Raw genomic sequence first — 22968 nt, 5'->3', positions numbered from 1 at the left:
GTGCAGGATTCTCTGTTACAGAAGTAGATAAAACCCCTTCCTTCTGACTTCAGGTGAGCCTGGAGTAACCAGTGTGGTCTGGTGGTGGAGGAGTGGAGAGGGAAGGGTCCTGCACGGCAGGAGCAGAGCCCAGGTTCCATAATTTCCCAGTCCCAGGACTTCCACCTTGTTTATGATCCCAATACGCCCCATCACCTCGGTTTATAAGCATCACACCTCAAATGAGAGCAAGGGGAGATGTCCCACCTGACCCTGCTGGGGGTGTAATTCCTGCCCGTTGGATGTCAGAGCCCTGCTACCGCAAGACCAGGGAGGGCTGACAGAGCCTGGGAAGGGACCACCTGCCTCATGGAGCACAGGCTCTCCCAATTACAGGTGACCATGGAAGAGCTGCTTAATCCAGAGGGGTCCCCAGCACATCCAGCGCATGCTGCAGGCCGTAAAACACTTCCCGACACCCTATAACAAATTTAAGACCCTCAGTACAAAAGACCAAAAGCCACAAAACCCTGAACACGCAGGAGAGATCAAGGGCATTGCCAGTGTCCTGGGTCCCAGCAGTAGCAGGGAAATTGTTAGGTGAAAATGTCCAGACGATCTTAGGAAGTGGACCATGGCCCACCCTACAGAGGAAAAGCGAGAAAACCCCACCAGCCCCTGCCAAATCTGACCCGAGGGGAAATTCTTTCCTGAATACAGGCCAAAAACCCAAAGTAATTGCATATGTACTCTTTAAAAATGGATTTTATTTAGGAGAAACACATTGTCATCATCATCCTGTAAAGTGCGCCAAATGCGTGCTGAGGACTTTCCGTGGAAGGAGAAACGGGAAGGCTGCGGAGCTTCGCAGAGACGCTGGGATGAGAGAGGTGCCTCCACCCCACACAGCCTGGCTGGTGCTAGAGCGGGAACCCCCCGTAACACCCCGGATTTCTCGGGAAATGAGCCTTGACTTCCCTGGAGCTGCTTGGTTTTTTCTTGCAGGAGTCCTCAGGCAGCTGTGGTGCATTGGGTCGATGGCTTAGAACCAATGTCAGGCTTCTGAAAGCGAGACGAAGCTTTGTGGAGGGTTTCCTGGCCTGAGGAACCTTGCTCAGGGTTGGAGCATCCATTGAGCTGGTTGAGCGCAAGCAGCCACTCTGTGCCTCCCAGGAAGTTCTCTCTGATGCACAGGGCTTGTAAAAGGCCCAAGCACCACTTCAGCCTGACTAACGAGACCGAAGGACTTGTTCTTGAGGCAAATTTGCTCCTGTTCCCTGCAGTCCCAACCCCGTTCCTCTCTTTCCCATCTCTGTTCCCTCTGATTGCGCTCTCCGCTCTCGGTTCAGGCAGCAGTCGCAGTCAGAGCTGGCTCAGGCTGCACTTTAACCGTGTCTGTGGAAGCAGATGGGTTTAGAGCAGTTGCCAGAAAGACTTATCCAAATTAGAGCTTCCAGCCAGCTCTGTGCTCTGGATAGAATTAAGAGGGGCTGGGAGGGAACGAATGGAGGTGGTTTTGCTCTCTTCCCATCCTCTTGCAGGGCTGTGTGATGCTGAAGTCCCTTATTTTCATAGAGGGTGAGCCCACCATGACATCTCATAGCACTTGTCCTACCCAAAAAGCATCCCAAGACACATCAGGCTACTCTGTCATTTTCAGATGGGTTCACAATTGTTCAAAAAATGCATCAAAATCACACGGAGGCAATGGAATTTTCTGTCAGAGGCCCTGAAATTCTGCCTTTCCTAGGAAGGGAATCGGGGCTCACATGACTAGATACTGATTTGGGAAATTCTGGGAGTGTGGGACGTGCTGCTGGCCCTGAGAGCACCCGTGTGATAAGGATCCTCGTGCACTAGGGACTGCACAGGCACCCCCGATCCATTCGGGAATCCACTGACCGGGATGAGCAGCAGCTCTTTCTCCCAGGACTCCCCACACTGTCAGAAATGTGGGAATTTTTATCCCACTGAAACAGAAGTGGACACCAAATCTCCGTGATGTTTTCTCACGATTGTGTTGTGACACTGGTGACGCGTGCAAGGAGCTGATGGTTCCAGTAGGTGAAGCTGTGGAAAAAAATTTGGGGTGGGATGATCCTGTCTGGAGACTTCCTTAGGGTGAGGTCTGGGCCCCGCAGCCGAGGTGTTTGCCACGGGTAGATCTGTCCCTCCCGCCCCATCCCAGGGACCTTGGGCTCTGCTCTGGCTGAGCTGAGGAGCCTCTCTGGCCATGGGAGGCGTCTCACAGGCAGCGGGGCAGTGCCTGTGCTCTGGAATCCAATCTCCACGGAAACCTGGAGGCAGGAAAGCTTTGGCAGAGGGAGGGCTGTGACCAGCACGCTGCTCCCAGCGTCCCTGGCTGTCCAGCAGTGGCATCCAAGGTGGGGTGGCTCAAGCAGCTTCACAGTTCTGCCTGGCCCCGAATCTGCTCTGGGTGGATGTCCCCACTCTGAATTCCCTCTCAGGAAGCTCAGGCTGATTTCTGAGCATGCTGAACCCTCTGGCATCTTGGTTTTGATGGGAGCCTTGCTGCAGGCTCCCTTCTTGTGCCTGGAGAGAGCCAGGAGGAGCGTCAGCAGATCCCACAGAGCCAGCTCTCTCTGGGGATTCCCACATGAGATTCCCTCACTCAGTAGCTGCAGAAAATGCCCCAACCAGATCTGGTGTCAGCTCACCTGGTAAAGCTCAAGAGCCAAGTGTTGTTGACAGAGTGTTGGCATCTATTTCTTTCTAACAGGAGGATTTCGTTTCCATATATTTGGGAAGAGCAGGTTAAAAGCACCAGTCAGTGTTCAGTTAAAGCGTGCATAGAGGAAATAAAAATAGCCCGTGTTGGGCTTAGTGGAGAGAAGGGGAGGTTGCAGCATTTCCATTAAAAATGACATTTAAATGGAAGGTGAGCTTGAAACTTTGACAGGACCACGTCTATCCCCTTTGGAGCCTGCTCCTGCAGAGCCAGGGTAGCACGGATTTCCCTGCTGATGATACCCGGCTGATTTTTGTGTCCTTTTTGAGTGTGGGGAAGGTTCACTGAAGAGAAAAAGAACTGGATTTTTTTCCTGAAATATCCCTATCAAAATCAGCTCCTACAGACAAAGCACTCTCCTGCTGGAGATCTTGTTTAGGAATAACAACTGATGTGCTCCTCTTTCTCCCTTCTGTGATGGGAAAATGGTGTTGAAGGGCGTGCTCGGGTGCCATGCTGTGTCTGAAGATGACTTGGGCCATTTGGACTTTAACAAAACTCAGTTCCTGCATTTTTCAGCACCTGCTGAGCCTCAGGGCTGGCTCTGGAGACGTTGTCTGGGCTGTGAGTCCCAAGTCCCCATGGTGGGACTGGGATTTGGCCTTTTCCCATGGGGCTGGGCCTTGCCAAGCTGCTCCTTCCAAACCCACTCGAGGAAATCAGACCCAAAAAGCCACAGAAAGGAAAAAGGTGTGAGAAGAAAGACAAAGAAACAAAAAACCCCAAAAAATCACAGAAAAGCCCTCCAAGCCCACACCTCCCTTCCTCTTCTCCCTGGATTGGAGTGGACGGATTTGGGGGGGAGATCTGTTTTCACTCAGTGCTCTGGTGGGGCAGAGCTGGGTCCATCCCCACGGGCCCTGCACCCCCAGCGCCAGGGGCTGGGCTGGGCAGAGCCCTGGGCAGGCACCAATAACCCTGGGCCAGGTTCACTCTACTCTGGCCAGAACCGGCCTCACCGAGCCCCGAGCCCGAGCCAGTTGTAGGGGTCAGGCTAATGCTGACACTGGGGCCTTTGATTGTGTTTGATTCATGTCCCTACACCGCTGGTAGGTCAGATGGGCCGTTAATCCCAGAGTCCCTTCCCCCTTCCACAGGGGAGGAAAAAAAAGGAAAATGAGAAATAAGTGTAGTGGGCGACTTCCCGGCTCGCTCCAAGGCGTGTGGTGCCAGCTGGCTGCAAGCTCTGGGTGCTCAGAAATGCATTTCCTCCTCCTCATTTTGGTTTTTTGGGAAGTTTTTGTCGGGGTTTTTTGGGGTTTTTTTTTTTAGTAGTCTGGTGACTAAAATGCATTGGAAGGAAAAAAATCTCCCAGCTCATGTGTGGAGCAGAGTCTGGTGGTGAGGTGGTTGTAGCCTGTTCCAGGGTGAGCTGGGCTGCCGGGGAAGCTGCGGCAGAAGGGAGCTCTCTCTGCTTTGCCGTTTGCATTTAATCCCAGGAATTACATTTCCATCTAATCTCGGCAGCTGGAGGTTGGAGGAGGAAGGTTTGGTGCATAACTGAGCATCACCACCCGTTTTCTGTCCATACAGAGCTTTGCTCTGCTTGCATGTGCCTCTGGATGTGATAGGGTTTGTTTTTTTCCCGGCTGATAAAGTGTATTTGGTGTGGCTAAAAGACTGAATGATCAGTGTGGGTGTCTGAGCCGAGACGCGCGGGGTGGCCAGCGGGACGAGCCACCCCCGGCGGGCAGGCCCTAGGGAAGGATGGGCCTTGCTCTTCCTTGGGATGCAGCACTTCCCCGGCTTCCCCAGCGCGTGCGGGTGAGTGGGAGTGAGGAGAAATCGTCGCCGTGGATTTGGGAAGGGGAGAGGCCGGGAAGCAGCAGCCGAGGGGGTCCCGGGGGCGTGACACCCCCGTTGGAGGCTGAAAATAGCGTCAGCCGGGCCCTGGGCTGGGGAAGGCTGCTGTGGGCAAATGACCAATTAGGGAATCTTTGTCAGATTCGGGAAAGCCGAGATAAGTCCCTTTTATCAGCCTATAAAAATACCACTTTCACTTATCTGGAGCTACCTACGCCGCCCAGCTGCGGGAGCCGGGAGGGGGGAGCGGAGCCGCTCCGCAGACAGAGGAGGAGTTTCGGATGGGCTTGACAGCCGGGGGTGGGGGGGGGGGGGTTGGAAAACCTTTTTCTGCTGGAAAACGAGCCATCTCCGCCCACCTCTCTTCCCCCCGGAGCCCACCAGCTCTCCTGGCCGCAGTCCGCCCGGGTGGGGAATCCAAATTTTCCCTTTTCCTCTTATTTTCCACCCTTTTCCCCCCTGCGTGATGCCGCGGGGGGGCTCGGCCAGGTGGCAGAGAAGCCGAAGAGTTATTGGGGCAACGCCGAGTGGGGAAGGGGCACCACGGGCACGGAGGAACCCCCAGGCTGCTGGGCGGGCTGGAGCTGGCTCCACTCCCACTTGTACACGGATACTCCCGTATTTACACGGAAATCCTCAGATCCACGGGGATCCATCCCGGCCCCGAGGCCGTGGGCGGACACGTGCGTGGGGCTGGGTGTTTTCCGGACACCCCAAAATCTCCTTCTGCATCCGTGCGTGTGCCTCTGAAGGCATCTCAGCCCGGATACCCACACGCAAACAGAGGATCAAGACGTGGAGAGAGTGCTAACATGAATTCCTACTGTGGGAAAACATGCTGCACTTTGATTATTTTTTCTGTGGTTTCCAGGCTGTTTGGGCTGTAGGAAAACGAGCAGATAGAGCGTGGAGGGGGGGAAAGAAACCCATCAGGCAACCCAGATCCCAGCGCTGCTTTCTAGGTTTTTTTGAGAGGGTGCTGGGGAAGACAAAAATGCGGGGAAAATATGGTTTTCGTTAAAAAACACGCCAAGCAGCTTCTCTGGGCTGGAAAGAGGGCAGAGAGGCAGCTGCTCCCCCCTCGCCCTTCATCCCCCCCAGGTCCAGGCCCACAGGACTCTCTCCTGCTATTATTTTTTTAGGGCAGAACAAGCAAATCCGGCTGGCACAAAGTGCGAGCCTTGGCTGGCGCGGGGCGCAGTCGCCTCTCTTGGGGCTCTGGCAGGCAAAACTTCGCGCTGGAGTTTTTCTGGAGCCGTTTCTCTTTCGAGGAATAAACACGCGGATGGAGAGGAGCGGGACGCTGCCAGCAGCGCTGCCACGGGGAGTGGGGCGACCCTCGGAGCGGGTCGGGGAAGGGGCCTGGTACCTCTCGCACAGATTTGCTGGAAGGGCTTCCAAATTCTTTTCCAAATATAGCCCCGGGGCGGCCGCCCGGCTCGCAGCTCCTCCGTGTGCCCTTCACGCAGCCCAGGGGGACAAGCGCAGCCGGGAGGAAGCAGGGACGGGGTGATTCCCATGGGAAACACGCGTGGAAGCTGCGGGGCCGATCCCCATCGCTCCCCGTTTCCCCTGGACTCCAAGCAGGGTTATTTTGGGGGGAACGAAGGGGTTTTTTTGGACCCTTCTGCCCTGCTGTCACCTGCGGTCCCTTCCCCGAGGATGGCACCGTCCCCCCTGCAGCACTGAGGGACGAGGATTTCTTTTCCTGCCCTCTCCCAAACCTGGGGATTCCCACCCCAGACGCCCTGGCAGGAAGGTGTCTGTGGGGAGAACGCCGGCGCTCAGCTCCCGAGGGGGGACACGCAGCTTTTGGGAGAGACACCTTCCCTCAGAATTCCCGTGCTGGAGCAAAACCTGGGCTGGGGGAAGGAGGCAGAGGCTGGGGGGCATCTGGGGTGAGGGGACCCCTCCCCGCCAGGCCTGGGAGCCTTCAAAGATCATTTTCCCAGCGATAAATGGGATTTCCACCCGCACCCCCCCGTCCCACACCCCCTGTTTCCACTATAAAAGGCTCCGCTCGGGATATTTCTCCCCCATCACGTTTTTATAGCGAGATCAAGGACAGACTTGGTGCGGGGCTTTGGGGCTTTTTTCTGTAGTTTTTTAAAATTTTTAATTTTTTTTCCAAATGCTGTTCGGGCTAAAGCTCGGAGAAATTTGCGGTTCTCCCGCCGCAATTAAGGGGGAGAGGGAGCGCAATCTTGATTGCTTCTGCTCGTTCTGTTCGCTTCGGAGGTGGGGAAGGGGAGGGGCAGACGGGACGACGGGCGGGAATTGATTTTAGATTTCTCTTTTATGTCGGGTCTGGTTTCTGGTGATTAAATTTCTCTCTTCTGCGGACTGAACCTCGGGATAACTGATTAATAACATGCCACTTGGCGCCAACACGGGGTCTCGAGGCCTTTAATCGGCAAGATGCACAAGAGAACAGAGAGAAACACAGAGCAGGACAAAACTCCACCGACTATTCCAGCCTGCTGCTCTCTGCCTCGGCGGAGTTTTTTTTCCTCCCCCCCTCATCTTTTCAGTATTTCCTGCTAAACTCGTAAACTTTATTTGATTTACAGCTATTTCATGAACCTGCTTAAACTAACATGTGTTCCGTCTTGTCCGACTGAATCATAAAAACAATCTTGGATCCAAACGAGATTTTTTTTTTTTTAAGGAAGAAACGAGTTATTAATGACAGAAAATAGACATTGTCTCGAGCGGCGGCTCCCCGGGCCCCCGGAGTGGGGAGGTTGGTGGCTCCCGTGCCCGCAGCCTGGGCGGGGGGACGCGGGCTCGGCTCCGCAGGTCCCACCCGGCCTCCGAGGGAGCTTTTTTGCGCAGAGATTCGAGCGCTCTTTACCCCTCAAAAGAGTTTTTCGTTAGAAATGAACCATTTTCAACCCAAAATGAGCTGGCAAAAGCATTCACCTGCGGGGGCAGCCTGACAGACACACACGGGGCAGGTAACCACCCCTGGCTGCGCCCCAGAAATCCCGGGCAGGAACGAAACGAGCTCCTAAAATTTCTTCAAGGGGTGAAAGCAGGAATTTTTGTGCCCGCAACCACAGGACAGAGAAGCACGTATCCAATGCGAAACGTTGATACCCGTGGAACAGGTACAAATCCATAGGATTGTGTGGGTGGAGGCACATGTGGGCTCATTAAAAAATCAGGGTTAGCACCCCGAGTACCGACACCACCCAGATATTCAGCCCCGACCCCCACCTCTGTTGGTGTGGAAAAGCTCTCCAGGGAAGATACCTGCTACCCTCAAAATTAAATCCCTGACACTTCAGGAAGCCGCATACGGCATCCCACTGCTCCCAAATACTGCTGGTGCTTCCCCCACACACCCGCGGGGCTCTGCCCCTTCAAAACCGATTTCTCGTCAGCACTCGGGTAGCTCAGGGCCCTGAAGTTACAGTTTGGGACCTCATCCAGCCCTGGAACAGGAGAGAAAATGCTCTTTTTTTTCCTTTCCTATTCGTCCTGTGAATATTTTTTGGTATTTAACGTTTTCTGAAGACGTGCACACACACAAAAATCTCAAGAAGTGTTTGGGTTATTGGTGTAATCTGTATTTTTCCCTCGTGGATAAAAGTGGGTTTTAGGACGCCCGTGACACCCGTCCAAAGCCGGGTTAACGCAGTTCCCGTGCCGGGGGCCCACAGCTCCCGTCCCCTGCTCCCGAAATTTGTGGATGGCCGGGAATACAAAGGATAATATGGTTGTAACAGAGCGGCCGGGCTGCGCTGTCGCTCGGCCGGGGCGAGAAAAGGGGGGAGAAACGGAAAAAGGGGAAGAAAGGAGGCGAGACGGCTTGGGAAGGAGGAAAGAGGGGAAAAAATGAGTTGGAGAGAAAGGGAGGAAGAAATGAGGGAACTGTGGGGATGGCCGGGGTGTCCCCCCGCCCGGGGCTCCAGCGGGAGGGCGAGGGAAGGGAAGGGAAGGGAAGGGAAGGGAAGGGAAGGGAAGGGAAGGGAAGGGAAGGGAAGGGAAGGGAAGGGAAGGGAAGGACATTTACAGGTGTTGCTTGTGAGGCCTTTTATCAGTGCCTGAGTCCAAACCTTCGGGATCGGGCTCCTTCTGCCCCCCTCCGCCTCCCCTTCAAGGTCATGGCAAGATCGCTCTCGGGGAGAGGCGCGGGGCGCTGAGGACTTTTCCCCTCTCTTGCCCCCATTAGTTTCTTCCCAGGCAGAGAGCGAAGGTCTTATCTGCTTTTCTTTTCTCCTTGGGGCCGAGATAAGGCCCTGATGGGTTCCCTGTTTGGGAAGAGCGGTTTAGCCCGGCATTGATAACGCGCTGGGAGCATCGGGCACCGATCGGGAATGGAAGGGGGATCCCATGGGCACTAAAACATCACCCGCTGATAATGGGGGGAAAGAGGAATGAGCCGAATTCCCTCTTTTCCTGGGCAGGATTTTTCCTTGGGGAAAAATTGGGGAGGGGGTCGCGCCCTGTCTCCCTGGAGTCCCCTCCCGAGAGATGCCTTTTTGGAGGGAGACAGGGAAAAGAGAATGGATCCCTTTTGCTCCAGGGGTGTTTCTAGATTAATTTTGGGATCCTCTCGCTCTGCTTGGCATCCAGGAGGAAAAGGGATCTTCACCCCACGCGTGGGAGGTGCGGAAGGGCAGCGCCGTGCCCGCGCCACGCCAAGCCCTGCCTCTGCCCGGCTCCTTATTTTTCATTTTCGTCACTATTTTAAAGCCCGCAGTTCGCCTGGGAAATTAATGGGCTGCAGGGAGGGGAAAGGGTTTTAATTGCAAACTTTTTTTTTTTTCTTAAAGTAGCCAGAAGGGCGGGAAAAAAAAGAATCCAAACTACTTGAAACCACAATCTTTAAAAGAAAAACGTTATTCACCTGTAATTAAAAAAAGCCCTCGACCCAGGTATCTACCCCCGAAGGCTCGTCTAAAGCAACTCCGCAGCACTAAATGCAGGATTTTGTAATGGAAATAATGACATGAGAGAACTGTATTGGCGGGACTTCCATACAAATATTTTGTTGATATCAGCTCTCCGGTCAATGCAGTCTGTCCCTGCCCCCAGGATTGCGAGAAAATTTAAAAAGAAGGAAATAATTGGGCGGAAAAACCCAACACGCAGAAAAAAGCCCCAACGAGTGAATGGACAAAAAATGCTTCCAGAGAGGAGGATTGTTTTAAACACTTGTTTGCTCCCAGGTGCGTTTTTCACCAGAGCGAAAAGCGGCCAACAAAAGGGAAATAAAAGCAAAGAGAGAACTGGTCGGAGAGGGGAAGTAAATTATCTAAAAATGGAAAGGAAAAATAATAATCCCTGCTAGGAGGGAGCTGATTCTCTCTGAAAATATGGGAAGGAGAAAAAAAAAAAGCGTTGGGAGGCCAAAAGCGCCGAGGCATCGGCGCTGCCCCGTCCCTGGGCAGGGTGGCTGCCGAGGAGCGGCGAGAGGAGTGAATGCAAAAGCCTCTTCGATTTGGTGAAGCCGACCCAAAAAGTGATTTTAAAGGGGTGTGGAGGGCGGGCGGGGGGAGTGAGTTCATGCTCGGCACTATTTCTTACTGCTGACACCTCGACCCCACTGCGAGCCAGCACCCCGGCCGTCCCCTCCCTCCACCTCTCCCGGGGAAATCCCGCAAGGAGAAACCTCCAGGGCGAGGGACACCCTGCAAAGGAGGGCAGAGGGGCCGTGCGGGGCTCCGGGATGCGGGGCCCTAAAGCCGGGGCTCCCCGCGGCCCGAGGCGCCGGGGCCGGGCGGTGGGGCCGGGGCTGCTCGGGCCGGATCCTGCGCTCCCGGAGCCGGCGGGGAGGAGCTGAAAAGCCGGGATCGAGCCTGGCAGGGCTCCACAGAGCTCGGGGGGGCCCAGCCACGCACCCGCCACCCCACGGAGGTAAGTGCTCCACGGTGCTTGGGGCCGTGGCTGCTGGAGAATGCGTGGGGGGGGATTTCTATTTCTATAGAATATATAAATATATAAATATATATATATATATATAGGGAGAGAGTGTGGTGCATAGGCGGTGCATCCACGCTGATCCACTCGCCCGCCTTCTGCGGGTGCGCAGATTTGCGCCCACTCCCACTGAGATGTGCGGAAGGTGGGGGCTGATTAAGGCTGGTGTGCACCCAAAAATCCGCCTTTAAACCTCGGGTAAGACGTAAATATCCATAGAAACCCTATGGCGGGTGGGGCAGGGGTGGCCTAAGCTGGCAGAAACGCTGCTGTGCAAGTGTTTGTGAAGATCTCATCACCTGCGCATCCACGCACACGCGGTTTTTGTGGTGTGCCTGCGGATATTTACGTGTACGAACAGCCACGTTTATTCACGTGTATCTCTCGGATCTCGGCACCCGTGCGGTTCCACCGCACGTTTAGTCTAAAGATATAAAATAAATTATATTTAGGACACACGGGATATGAAATTTGGTTAAAGGCTTGAGCGCAGAGGCACCGTGCGTGGGGCGTGTGTGCAAGCGGGGTGTCCGCACTCACAGATGCACAACCGTGCTTAAATATCCTTATTTACGGACATACCCATCTGCCTTCTTGCGTGTGCTGCTTCTCTCACCCCTCAAGTCTCCCCGCTCCCGCGTGGGTCCCGCATTCCCCGGCAGCAGCGGGATCCAGGCTGTTGCAGGAGGCCGAGAGAGAGCGGTCCCCGGGCGGGCAGTGGGAAGCGATTCCCGTCCCTCGGCTGTAGAGGCCTCAAGGGCCCCGGGGGGACCTCAGGGGACACCAGGAGATGATGCCGGCTGCGGGGGAGAGGATTTTATTTCCCGTTTTGGGTGAGGCCCTATCCTGCTCTGGCAGCAGCAGCACCTTTGGGCGCTCGGTGCCAGCTGCAGAATCCTCCTCGGGGATTTTTTCCCTCCTCTCGGTGAGTTTTTTCCCTCCATCCCGGACATTTGGGAGGACTCTGAGCTGAGGAGCGCGGCCAGATCCGGCAAATGGGGCGCATCAGGGCAAGGGGGGGGCTTTTCCTCCGTGACCCCCTTCCTTTCATTTTTTTCCGCCATCCTTGCCGGTGCTTTTCCTACGGGCCTGGCTTTCCCGGGCGCCTGCAGAGCTCAGCCCGGGGAAGTGCGGGCAGGGCTTGCCGGGGTGCGGGGGATGCTGCCCGAGCCGGGCTGAGGTGCCCGCTGGGAACACTCACCTTGGCAGCCTCCAGCTCCCGCACCATCTTCTCGCTCTTCCTCAGGTGTTGCTCTTTATTTCCTCGCTCCCCGTTTCTCCTCCTCTCTTTTTCTGTTGGACGAAAAAACGCTTTAGTGTCATTTTCTCTCTCTCTCTCTGTGTATACTTTTCTTACTTTACTTTTTTCTTTATTCAACTTTTTTTTTTTTTGGGGGGGGGGAAGGGGGTGTGAAATCTTCCTGCTGCGACCGCGAGTGCATCCCAAAATCCCTCCAGATTGAGGGAGAGCTGGGACACGGGGCAGCGCCAGCGGCATCTCTGCAGTCACTGGCTGCACTTGGAGGGATCTGGAGGGTTTTGATTTTTTTTTCCCTTGTCAATCTCATTTGGCAAATAATCGCCTGGATTTACTACTTTTTTTTCTTTCCCTTTCTTTTCCCTATGTTTTTTTAAATTTAATCAGAGCAAATAATTGGCTCCTGAAGCACGCTTGAATCCGTGCAAATAACCAGGTTATCATTTGCTATATATAGCCCAGCGTGCTTGCTTCCAGAGGCGCCTGAGCAGTCACTGGACAAGTTTCCTGCTCACCCTGACAGCATTATTTGTTTAGAAAGAGAAATTAGGCTGAATAATGCCAATCCCGTTGGATTAATTTAACCCTCTGGTGAAGCGGGAGCTCTGCTCCTGCTTTTCCCCGTTTCTGCTCCAAGGATCAGTGGGTTTTCCTGAAGTTTCCAGCCCGCTTGGGTGATACACGGTCGTCTATGATATAAACCCCTCACAGCCGCATATGTGAGTCTGCCTTGTGAATATATGTATTTATATATACATCCATCATACACAAGCGGCACACACCCAGCCACGGTGTATTTTGCACTTCACTGAGTGGATTTCTTTTGGGGAAAAAAAAAAAAAGTAAAGGCAGGAATCTCCCTGATAGAGCTTTAAAAAGAGGAGAATAATGCAAATTAACCTTCCATTACTGCTGCAGTCAACCATGACAGAACAGGCCAGTTGCGTGGCTGGTGACGTCTCCGTGTCCTATAGGAGCAAAGCTCGTGAGATAGCAGCTATCGCCTTGAACTCTCTTTATTTTATCGGAGTATGGCTGGTAATAAACAGTAATATTTAATTTGTCGGAGACCACAAACCGGCTTCGAGCTGGAAGGCTCCTCACCCTGCCATTCCAGTCCTGGGGGAGCCTGGATTTGCCGTCCTTTTTTCCCCAGCTGCTTTTTTTTTTCTCTTTCCCTCCTTGTCCACTCCTCCCCCCCCAACCTGCAGACGGAAATAAATTCGATTTATTTGCATCGTTTTCAACTTGTCTTCAAGGTGTTTGAGAGCTAGTTTGGCACTGGAGAGGTGAGTGCTTTTCTAGGCAGCGGCCGTGCTCGGGTTCGCTCTTCCGAACTTCAGGGATTTTCACTTTTCCCTTTCTTTCCGCCGAGGGGAGGGAAGCTCGTGCTCTCTCTCGCTTGCAGCTGCGAGAAACCTTTCTCCTCGTTGCTTTTGCTTCTTTTTTAAGGAAAAACCCCCTCTCCTTTGGAGGATGAGCGTTTGGGGGATGCTCGCAGCACACGTGCGGCGCGGGGCCGGCCGCACTCACCGCGTGCTTCCGCGGCTTCCCCGCACCGCCGCGCCCGCCTGCTTAATTCCCTCTTTCCCACTTTTCCCCCCAAGTTTGCACCGTTCGGAGCACAGCCCAGGCCAGGGGAAGGGCTCTGCGGAGCCGCCGCTGCCCGCTCGCCCCAGGCCGGGGCTGGGGCCGCTGCTGCGGCCGCCGCCTTCCCCGCGGGGGAACGAGCGCCCGCTTTGCTGCGTGGTTTATTTGTGTTTGGAAGGGCTCCACCGCTCCTTTCCCCTCGAAAAATAATGAAATATGGGACAAGCTTCGCTCTGTTTGTTTAAGTAGCATTCTCTGGCTTATTCTCTGCGGCTACAAGTGCAGTTATTTTATTATTCTTATTTGCAACCGTTTACTGTTGGCTGTTTCTCCTCAAGTAGCTGTTGGGACTGGCGCGCACATGGAGAGGGTTTGGGAGATGCCAAACTACACCCACAGACGCACCCCCCTCCCCAAGAGCCGCTCGCCCCCAGACTTTCCCCTTCCTCACCTCAAACTTTCAGAGGGCTCCGGTGTTATCGCGCCCTGCGAGAGCTGGGAGCGAGCGTGGATTTGCTGAAAACTTCCTCGAAACGCAAAAAAAAAAAAAAAAAAAAAAAAAAAAAAAAAAAAAAAAAAAAAAAATTGATGGAGAGGCAGCAAAGAGTGAGGGATTCTTTTTTTTTTCTTTTTTGGATGGGTGGGGGGACGGGACAGAGCGGCGAGCAGAGGGTGGGGGCAGCAGCAGCAGGAGGAGGAGGAGGAGGGTGGGCAGAGCAGATCTGAACCATGCCATTTATTCCGAGTCTTATCAAAAATCCGCCTCGCCAATCTGGTTCTCTTCAGGCTGCAGAATGCGACAGGGAGGCTGTTTACCCTGCGCTGACCTATTCAACTTTACCCTCCCAATAATACATTAAAAAAAAAAAAAAAAGAGGGAGCGAAGGAAGATGCAGATAAACCCCCAGCGCCGCTCCTCGCTGACGGGTTGATTATTTGAGCTCCGGGGGGCTGCGGCCCTCGGCCGTGGCAGCGCGGCGAGGGGTGAGGAAGAGGATGGGAAAGGGCAGGGGAAGGAGCCTGGACGCGGCCACAAGCGGGGACAGGGGCCACAGCCCCGCGCACACCCCGGGGCCACCTTCGCTGGGTCTCGGTCCCACTCCGACGCGTTTTTTGGGGGGGGGGATTGTACCCGTTAGGGAAAGCTATTTTGGGGGAACACCCCCCAATAAAAGGCCTCTGTGAGCACCAGCAAATTTAGAGCTGGGTTTAAATCCACACCTCTGGGCTGCCTTTGAGGGCGGGAGGGGGGAACTGGGGGTGGTACGAGGTTAGCGGAGCCAGCGATTTATTTTTGGGGGGTGGGGGGGGCAGGATATTCCCAGACGCTGAATTTTCTCTTTGGTTGGGAGAGATGGATGGAGGAGGGAGGGAGGGAAGGAGGGAGGGAGCGGGGAAGGAGGTAAAGGAGAGGGGGAGGGTTGCTGGGGAGTTTGATGATTGTCTTTGTGCCTTGTTCTTGTTTGCCGGCCAGAAAAATAGGCTGGAAAAGGAGGTTTGGGGGGGAGGGGGCGGGAGGGAGGGCTGTGGGAGAGGGAGTCTCTCCGGAGCAGGATCCCAGCTGGTTGGGCAGCGGGTCCCGGCACTTGGCGAACGGAGCTGGACGAGCCCACGTCACCTCCGCGCTCCGCTCGGCTCCTCCGCGCTCCGCGCCCGGCTCCGCGCAGCCACAGCGGCAGCGCCGCGACCCTGCCCGGAGGAGCGGGGGTTACCAGCCGGCTGAAACTTTTTTTCCTTCTTCTTCTTTTTTTCCCAAGAGGGTGCTGTTTTCTTTTTTCTGCTCTCTCGCTCTCTTTTTTATTTTTTTTTAATTACTATTTTAAATTTTTAAATTATTTTTAGGTGGGCAGCAGCAAGAGCGGGCTGGGGAGAACTGCATCAGATCAGGCTGAGAAAAGGGTGGGGGTGGGGGCTTTATCTTGGTCTCAGGATCCTTTCTAGTGCGTCTGACAACCTGGAAGTGTTTGGAGAGAGCAGGGGAGAGAGAGAGAGAGAGAGAGAGAGAGAGAGAGAGAGAAGCAGGCTTGCGTTGGATAGAATTTTTTCTTCCAGGCTGGGTTTTCACATGCTGATCCGCAAATAAATAAATAAAAGGAAATATGCACACGAGAAGCCTGATCCCATTGTAATTTCCATTGCAAACGGGGGAAATAGACCCACACATTATTTATGTGGAGATGCATTGAGTGCATGGAATTCAACAAGCAAGGTAACGGCTCTTCCATTGCCATGTCTGTCCGTCGGGGTCTGTCCTCTGTGTGTGCGGGTGCGTGAGCGAGGCAGAGCGAGAGCGGCTGCCCGGGGGCATCGGGAGCCACAAATCGCCGCTGCCGAGGAGCTGCGAGGCCTCGGGAGCCGCGGGGAGCAGGGGAAGGAGAGGGGGCTGCTCTCTCCGTGGGGCTGGGGGGGCCCGGGGCGAGGCCGGAACAAAAGCAGAGGGTGCTGATTTTATTTTTATTTTTTTTCATTTCCCCCCTTGTGTTTCTTCCTCCCGCAAACCCACTTGGCGCTACTTTAGCAAAGCGAGATGCATTTTTCATCCAGCCACCGCGGCCTGGTTCTGTCAAGCTCCATTTCTTCTCAGAAGCTCTTTTAAGGGGAAAAAAAAAAAATTAGAAGCCACGGATCGCCAAATGCTCTCAGCTGTGGGGTTCTTTTTTTGTCATCACACCCTCTGTTTTTAAAATTATGATTATTTTTATATCTGCTTAATTATGTCTGGGCGTGGAGAGCATCGGGGAGGCTTCGCTGGGCTGGGCTGCGCTGCCATGGCTGGGTCCCTCTTTGTTTTAATAAACACGCTTTAGGGGTTGTTATTACTATTTTCCCTCGCTCTACCCCCTAACCTTGCCAGCTCTGGGGGAGTCACAGCTCCAAGCTGGAGGGAAATCGATTAAAAAATGCATAAGCGGCGCTTCCCGAGGAAAAAAAACCCAAACAAACAAGACACCAAACAGCCCGGGGAAAAAAAAAAAAAAAAGAGGAGGAGGAGGGGAAGAGAAAAGCCTTAAAAGGTCCCTGGAGCTGCGGCTCTGCCCCGCGGGCTGGGCCCGGGCCCGGGGCAGCGGCTCCCGCAGCGCTCCGCGCACTTTCCGCGCTCGTAGCGCTTTCGCTTCGCCCGTGGGTCTCTGGCTGGTGCGCGCTGGGAAAAGAGACTTTGGGAAGGGAGGGAAGGAGGCAGGGATTGGGCACGGGCCGTGCCCGGGCACGAGCTGCAGCTCCAGAGGTGCGGACCTGGAGTCCCTTGGCTTTTTGTCCTTTTAAATCACAGATCCGTGCGTGTGCGGGTTACCCACCACTAGCGGGGAAGAGCATTTTCTCCCCCCTCCTTCCCACTCCCAAATTTCCTTCGCTTTTAAAGGAGAATTGCCTTTTTTTCGCGCTCTCTGCTTGATTTTTAACAGCTTTCAAATATCGTTGCAGGGCGAAGAACTCATTTAAAAAACATTCTCATGTATTTAAACCCAATATTGCCTCCATATGGTTGGCCTTTCAAAACTGAATCCCCTTCTTTGAAACACGCAAGAAATATATTTTTTTAAGCTCTTAAAACTCTGAACTCCTTAAGAACAATAAAAACCTAGCAGATAATTCAATTGCTTTTATCTTTTTTGGGGGGTTTTTTTGTGTTGCTATGAAACTTTTACCATTCCTGATAGAGCCTTTAAAGCTAATTCAAAATACAGCTTTTAAAACTCACTGCGGTTACTCGCATCAGATATAAACCATGTATTTTTTAAAGCTCGCTTTCTCTGCTGGTGCAGTTTTATCCCAAATGTTGTGGCTTAGTTCACTCCAGCCCCAACTCCGCTCCCCGTTCACCAGCCCGAGTCCTCATTACCTTGTACAGTGTTTGTCCGGTTGATTTATTTGCACTTTTATATTTTCATTTCCTCGTCCACCCTTTGCTTTTCTTGTAACTGCCCGGGGTAAGGGAAGAACAGGCTTTTTAAATGTTTCATTTTTTATAAGACGTGCAAGAAGTTGAGTTTTCCTTGGGAATTGGGTGCGAGAAGTGGCCTCGTGTGTCAGTGGTGTTTTCCTGTGGGGCGAAAGCTTCCACTTCGCTGGGAGCAAAGTGGGGACTTTAAACCCTCCTGGGCCGCAGCGAGCCCGAAGGAATTGGAGGTGGCCAAGCCTCGGGGAGGCTCTGGAGCCCCCACCTTGAAGCCCCCGACCTCCAGAGCCATTTGTGCGATGAGCTGCTTGTCCCACAGCCCCTCGGGTGCCTCGCTCCCCGCGTGCTGCCAGGCAGCCCTAAAACGCGCTGTTTACCTTCTCCAAAAGATGCATTCAATAATACCGCCTCCCCCTTCCCCTCCCTCCCCACCCCCCCGAGCCCCCCCCCAAATCCTATCATCCCTTGCGGGCTGCGATAATAAATAAAAGTCTTTATTTCTCCCTCTCCCGAAGTTAAAGGGCCTCGCTCCCTGCCTGGGCAGCCGAAGTGAGTGGCGGCATGGTCGGGGCAGCCCCGGCCGGCGCTGCGCTCGCTCGGAGCCAGCCCGCTGTAGAAATATCTATATTTTATTAAACGTCAGCATTGACTTGTGCGTCTCTTATCTCTGCTCTCTCCCGATGTGTGCCTGCAGTGGGGGATTCGGCGAAGGAAGCTCGTAACATGGCGGATAGCGAGGAAGGCTTCGGGCTCCCCAGCACGCCCGCGGATTCGGAGGCCAAGGAGCTCCAGGCTGAAGCCAAGCAGGACACGCAGCTCGGGGCCACCAGCAAGTCGCCCACCTCACCCCAAGCAGCCTTCACCCAGCAGGTAAGCACCCATGCTCCTCTCCTTCAACCCCGTCACTGTTTAATTTTGTTGGTATTTTCCCCTTTTCTCCGCGTTTTTCCCCGCCCCAGCTGGGTGGCTGGGTTACTTTAGGCCCCACGCGAGGGCGAAGCCTCACCTGGCCATGGGCCTCATCCTGCTTTAGTGTTATTTAAGGTCGTGCTCAGGCGCTGAACCTGCGGGGATGTGCCCGTGTGAGATCTGGGGGGTGCGGAGGGGTAGGCAGGGAATAGGACCCGAAATAAGAGCGAGGGGAAGCCGCCCCGCAGCAGCACCCACACACCCACGGGTGTCCTCGCCTGAGCGTGCAAAGGCACGGGAGAACACACAAGGAGGGGAGATTCCTGCTGGGCGTATCTAAGATAGAAATGTATATATTTTATATTTTTATATATACACAAACCCATCTGCGCCCCTCGCACACCCAGGCGGGCGCAGCTACGCCCCACACCCGCAGCGGGCACTCAGGGCAGGCAGTGGCTGTCCCGCGTGGGCACCCCCATAGTGCCACGGGGGTCTTGGGATCCCCTCCCTCAGCCCTCGTGTGCCGGGACACGCGTGGGCTCCCGTGCGGGACCTCTGCGCTCCGAGCCATCCCTCGGCCTCTGCTTCCCGTGCCGGGAGCTCCCGGGCTGGGAGCCGGCCTCGACCCCCGCCGGCTCCAGCAGCGCTGGGAGTGGAGCGGGGGAAATGCGGGGAGAGAGGATTTTCCACCGTGATCCCCACTGTGGGGTCCCGGGTAGAGCCCCCCTGTCCCCGGCAGGTACCCCCCGATGAACCCCCTGCTCTGGCAGGGCCGGGCTGGGCACTGGGACCGGCACCGCGGGCTCGGGGCCACCGGGGGCGTTTGGAAAGCGACCCCGAAGTTTGACGGGGCGCTTCGGCTGCGTTTTTAGTGACGGGAAGAAGTGCTTGGTTTGGCTGGGGGTGTCCCCTGTGCCTCCCAGCCCGGGGCAGGGAGGTGTTGTCCCCACGGTGGCATCTGCCCCAACCGTGGGGATCGCAGCTCTTGGGTGGGAAGGAGCAAGGAAGGGGGCGAGGGGAGCAGGGTGACACCCTACTCCGCTCCAGCCTGCAGAGCGCAGCCGGGAGTGTAATCGCTCGTGAGAGGGTGTAAATCTCCTCCGGCTGCCTCTGGGAGCAGCTGGGCCGGAGCGCCGGGAGATTTCTCTGGGAGGATGCAGTTGGAGCCGGCTCCGGGGGTTCCCTCCCATCGCCTCCCCGCCCCACGAGCCCCGCGGCCCGCAGGACCCCGCTCCAGGCCCGCCCTGAGCGGCATCCCCGCACTCCGGCCTGGAATCCTCTGCCGGCCGCCTTTGCGGCAGGGTTTTCCCGGGAATGCCCCGAGCCCCGGCCCGCAGAGCCCGGCCTTTTCCCGGCGGGGCTGCCCCCTCTCCTCCCGGGGCTGCCCCCTCTCCTCCCGGGGCTGCCCCCTCTCCTCCCGGGGCTGACGCTCTGTGCCTCCCCGCTCCGCAGGGCATGGAGGGCATCAAGGTGTTTTTGCACGAACGCGAGCTGTGGCTGAAGTTCCACGAAGTGGGCACGGAGATGATCATAACGAAGGCCGGGAGGTAAGAGCGGGGGGCTCCGCGGTGCCCTTCGTGTTTGCGGCGACGGCGGGGACACACCCGCCTGGATGGGGGCACTGGGCACCTCCCTGGCACGGGCACGGTCACATCTCGCCTGTCCGAGCCCCTCCGTGTGTGTGCCACTGCCCGGCCGTGGAGAGCCCGGAGAGACGCGGCAGAAACTGTTTCTTCTGGCTTCTTTCTTAACCAGAGCAGTTGGATCATTAATTCCGACTTCAGGCCTTTGGAAAGTTTCCAGGCAAACGCGAGTTGCAACCACTTGGCCAAAAAGCCAACTTTGTTTAGAGCAACTCGCTGGGCCATTATTATTATTGTTGTTATTATTATTATTATTTAAAGAGCCCCTCGGCCCTTCTGCTTTTTTTTTTTTTTCCCCGAAGTTTTATGCCATTTTACAGAGTTTTAAAATTATTTTCTCTCCCTCTGGGGCGAACATTCCCAGCACAGCCACTTCACCCCTTTAAAAAGTCTATGCGGTCTTAAGCCACTGTTTATAGAAAGATAACAAAGCTGTTTAGATGCGGAGATAGATGCGTCCGCAAATAAATATCATGTGGGGGCATTTCTATGCGGGTGTTTATCTGCGTGGGTGTGCGGAAAAATACACAGCCTCGCAAATCCAACTTTATTGGAGTTCTAATCGATTCCATGACCGGCTCAGTAAACCTGATCCGCAGATATTTATATGTGGACGTGGGTATTTTTGAGGGGATTTAACAGTATCCTTGATATTAATGTGGTGGAGGGTTGTTAAATTGAAGAGCGGCCAGAGAAACGCAGTAAAAAAGTCTCTCCAGTCCTATCGACAAATCGGGGGCAGCCCGAGGGAGGATTTTTCGTTGGGATTTTCAATTAGAATCCTTAGAGGAAAGGGGGGGAACCCTCCACGTGTAGGAATAGTTTTAGGTTGTAGGGACACGATCAACAACACAGCGTCAAACTTTCATTTTGCTCTGTCATCTGGTATTTGTTGTGGTCTTCGAAAATTTGCCTGAGGAGGGAGGGGAAAAATATATATCGAGCTGGTTGGATAAAGTTTTAGCGAATAGATCTCGCCTTCCCCTTGAACCTCGCTGCTGCAAAAATGGGTTTGAAAGGGGTTTGTGGCCAAGGGGACGTGGGATGGTGTGGGGGGGATGAAGTTGGGATCTCTCGAAAAAAAACCCGGTCCACAGGGCCAAAAAAAAAAAAAAAAAAATTCCAACTCTCGAAGGGAGACAGAAACCACCTTGCAGGAATTTCAAACAAACATTGCCGCGGACAGAGATCTCATCTGGAGAGCAATAAAGCAGACATTTACAGGGCAAGGGCTCGAGGGGAGATGCGGGATAGGTTTCCTTATTTATCTCATTCCCCGTGTTTATTGCTGGAGAAGTCCCTGCTCCTGCCGCTCAGGTGTTCTCGGTGGAGTTCCAAGTGAATCTCCAGGTGGGATTTGGTGTCCTCTCCCTTAAAGCCTAAAGTCCAGCGCCCGCTTCCTTCGTTGGGCGCTTTTCGCCTCCCTTCAGCTTTTTACAGCCGAGCTAAAGCCCGGCCCAGGTGCCCCACGGCAGCGATAAGACCCCGAGCCTCGGAGAAGAGCGCGGTATTTTTAGAGGTGTGGGGCCCTTTTTTTTCTCGGATTTTTTTTTTGTTGTTTATGCGTGTTTTAAGTCCAGGGCTACATTTTCATCTGCTTTATTTTTAAATATTTGGAAAGCTCGAACTAAAATAACAGCGGCGGTTTAAGTGCCTGCCTTGCAGTAATGGAAAATATTTCGAAAAGCCCCTGCCCTGTGTGTATCCGAGGGTTTCCAAGGATTGGTCAGGTGTCTTTGCTGCGTCTCGGGGTGGTCACACGGCTGCTCACGGATTTTCTCTTACACCTGAGTGCGTGGAGGGTTTTTTCCTCTGTATCTGTCCCTAGAACATCAAGGTGTTCATATAAACGCATTTTGAAGTGTTTATATTTCTGTATATGCGATATATGAGAACGTATTTTTATAAATATACACAGTTGTAGGAAGATATATAAATACAATTTTTAATAGAAGTATCTATATTATACCTTTTATTTTAAAACTTTTTTTGGCAAATTTCCTCTCCTGTTCCAGCGGTTTATGGACGGAGGGAAGTAACTGGCTTCCAAAAGTTCTCACGCTTGGATTTGTTCAAAGAACGGAGATGCAAAACTTTGGTGAAACAGATGATTAGTAAAAATGCGAATAGACGAGGAGGTGAATAAACAAACCCGCCAGCCTCGAAATTCGCATTTTGCTTTGAGAAATCACCCGGTTCGCCTCGGCTGGGACCCGGAGAGGGACCCAGCAGCACCCAACCATGTCCCGCATCCCGAGGGGAGGGTGCACCCGAGCCTTTTGGGAAGATTCATCTGGGAATGCGGCGTCGCCCTTTTGTTAAATGACCCCCCCCGGCGTCTCCTCCTCCCAAACGCACACGGGACCACCTCGGCAAACTCGATGTTCTCTGCTACTCCGCTTTTATTGATTTATTTATCCATTTATTTATTTATTTTTAACAGGCGAATGTTCCCCAGTTACAAAGTGAAGGTCACTGGACTCAATCCAAAAACCAAGTACATCCTGTTGATGGATATCGTACCAGCGGATGACCACAGATACAAATTCGCAGATAATAAATGGTAGGCACGCGTGGGGAGAGACAGAGAGAGAGGGGAGGGACGAGACCTCTGGGCTGCCCGGGTGGGAGGTTTCCCTCAATCAGCGGCTCGTCCTTCTTTTTCCATGCAAAATTCTGGGCTGCAGGAGCCTCACCTGAGCGCAGCACAGTCCCTGGGAGAGAAATGCATCCAAAAAAAAAAAAGAAAAAACCGGAGAAATTGTGTCGCAATTAGTGAAGGATAACGAATCCTGTTTGACGATGAGATTATTTGCTATTGTGTAGCTGATGGCTTCATGGTATTAAGGAAGGGAATATCTCCGGGCAGGAAGAATCTTTAGGGATTTGTTCTTTGCCCCTGGCTCGAGTGCCGTGACTTAGGGAAAGGAGGAAGGATGGGGTTAAACGGGCAAGCAGCGAGAGCCATCTCCGACGGGAAAGGTGCCAAAGAGCTCAGGAATTCCCCGAGCCAGCGGGGCTGGAAATGCCTGTTCTCCAGGCACGGGGCACCTGAGTGGGAGGGATCCCGCGGGAGGGGACGGATGAGGAGCTGGAGCCCACGGGAGGGGATGGGATGGGATGGACGGGGAGCAGGAGCCCACGGGAGGGGATGGGATGGGATGGACGGGGAGCAGGAGCCCGCGGGAGGGGATGGGATGGCATGGAC

At 54.2% G+C, this 22968-nt stretch overlaps 1 protein-coding gene and 1 long non-coding RNA gene across 3 annotated transcripts in view; one reads left to right on the top strand and one right to left on the bottom strand.

The window, feature by feature from the left end:
* Window positions 1-6923: 6923 nt before the first annotated feature.
* Window positions 6924-13978, bottom strand: LOC121666075. 2 transcript variants are annotated; one of them, XR_006016568.1, is made up of 4 exons: window positions 13759-13978; window positions 11661-11752; window positions 10759-10883; window positions 6924-8787 (listed from the first exon to the last, which is right to left on the bottom strand). It is a non-coding gene; the product is annotated as an uncharacterized LOC121666075 (long non-coding RNA). The 2 variants fall into 2 exon arrangements; XR_006016569.1 differs by having other exon boundaries at window positions 10777-10883.
* A 909-nt stretch (window positions 13979-14887) lies between these two features.
* The window catches only part of TBX5 (T-box transcription factor 5), a 39612-nt gene continuing 31531 nt past the window's right edge, over window positions 14888-22968 (top strand). The window contains exons 1-4 of the mRNA XM_042031116.1: window positions 14888-15516; window positions 17900-18075; window positions 19570-19664; window positions 22204-22323. Of these exons, the coding sequence (XP_041887050.1) occupies window positions 15477-15516; window positions 17900-18075; window positions 19570-19664; window positions 22204-22323 (431 nt within the window). The 5' untranslated portion in view covers window positions 14888-15476. The remainder of the gene's footprint in view (window positions 15517-17899; window positions 18076-19569; window positions 19665-22203; window positions 22324-22968) is intronic.

This window comes from Corvus kubaryi, unplaced genomic scaffold, assembly GCF_017639235.1.
Source record: "Corvus kubaryi isolate FWS band 111438036 unplaced genomic scaffold, C.kubaryi_AGA036_p1.0 37337, whole genome shotgun sequence".
NCBI lineage: Eukaryota > Metazoa > Chordata > Aves > Passeriformes > Corvidae > Corvus > Corvus kubaryi.
This window is presented reverse-complemented; position numbering and strand designations above follow the sequence as displayed.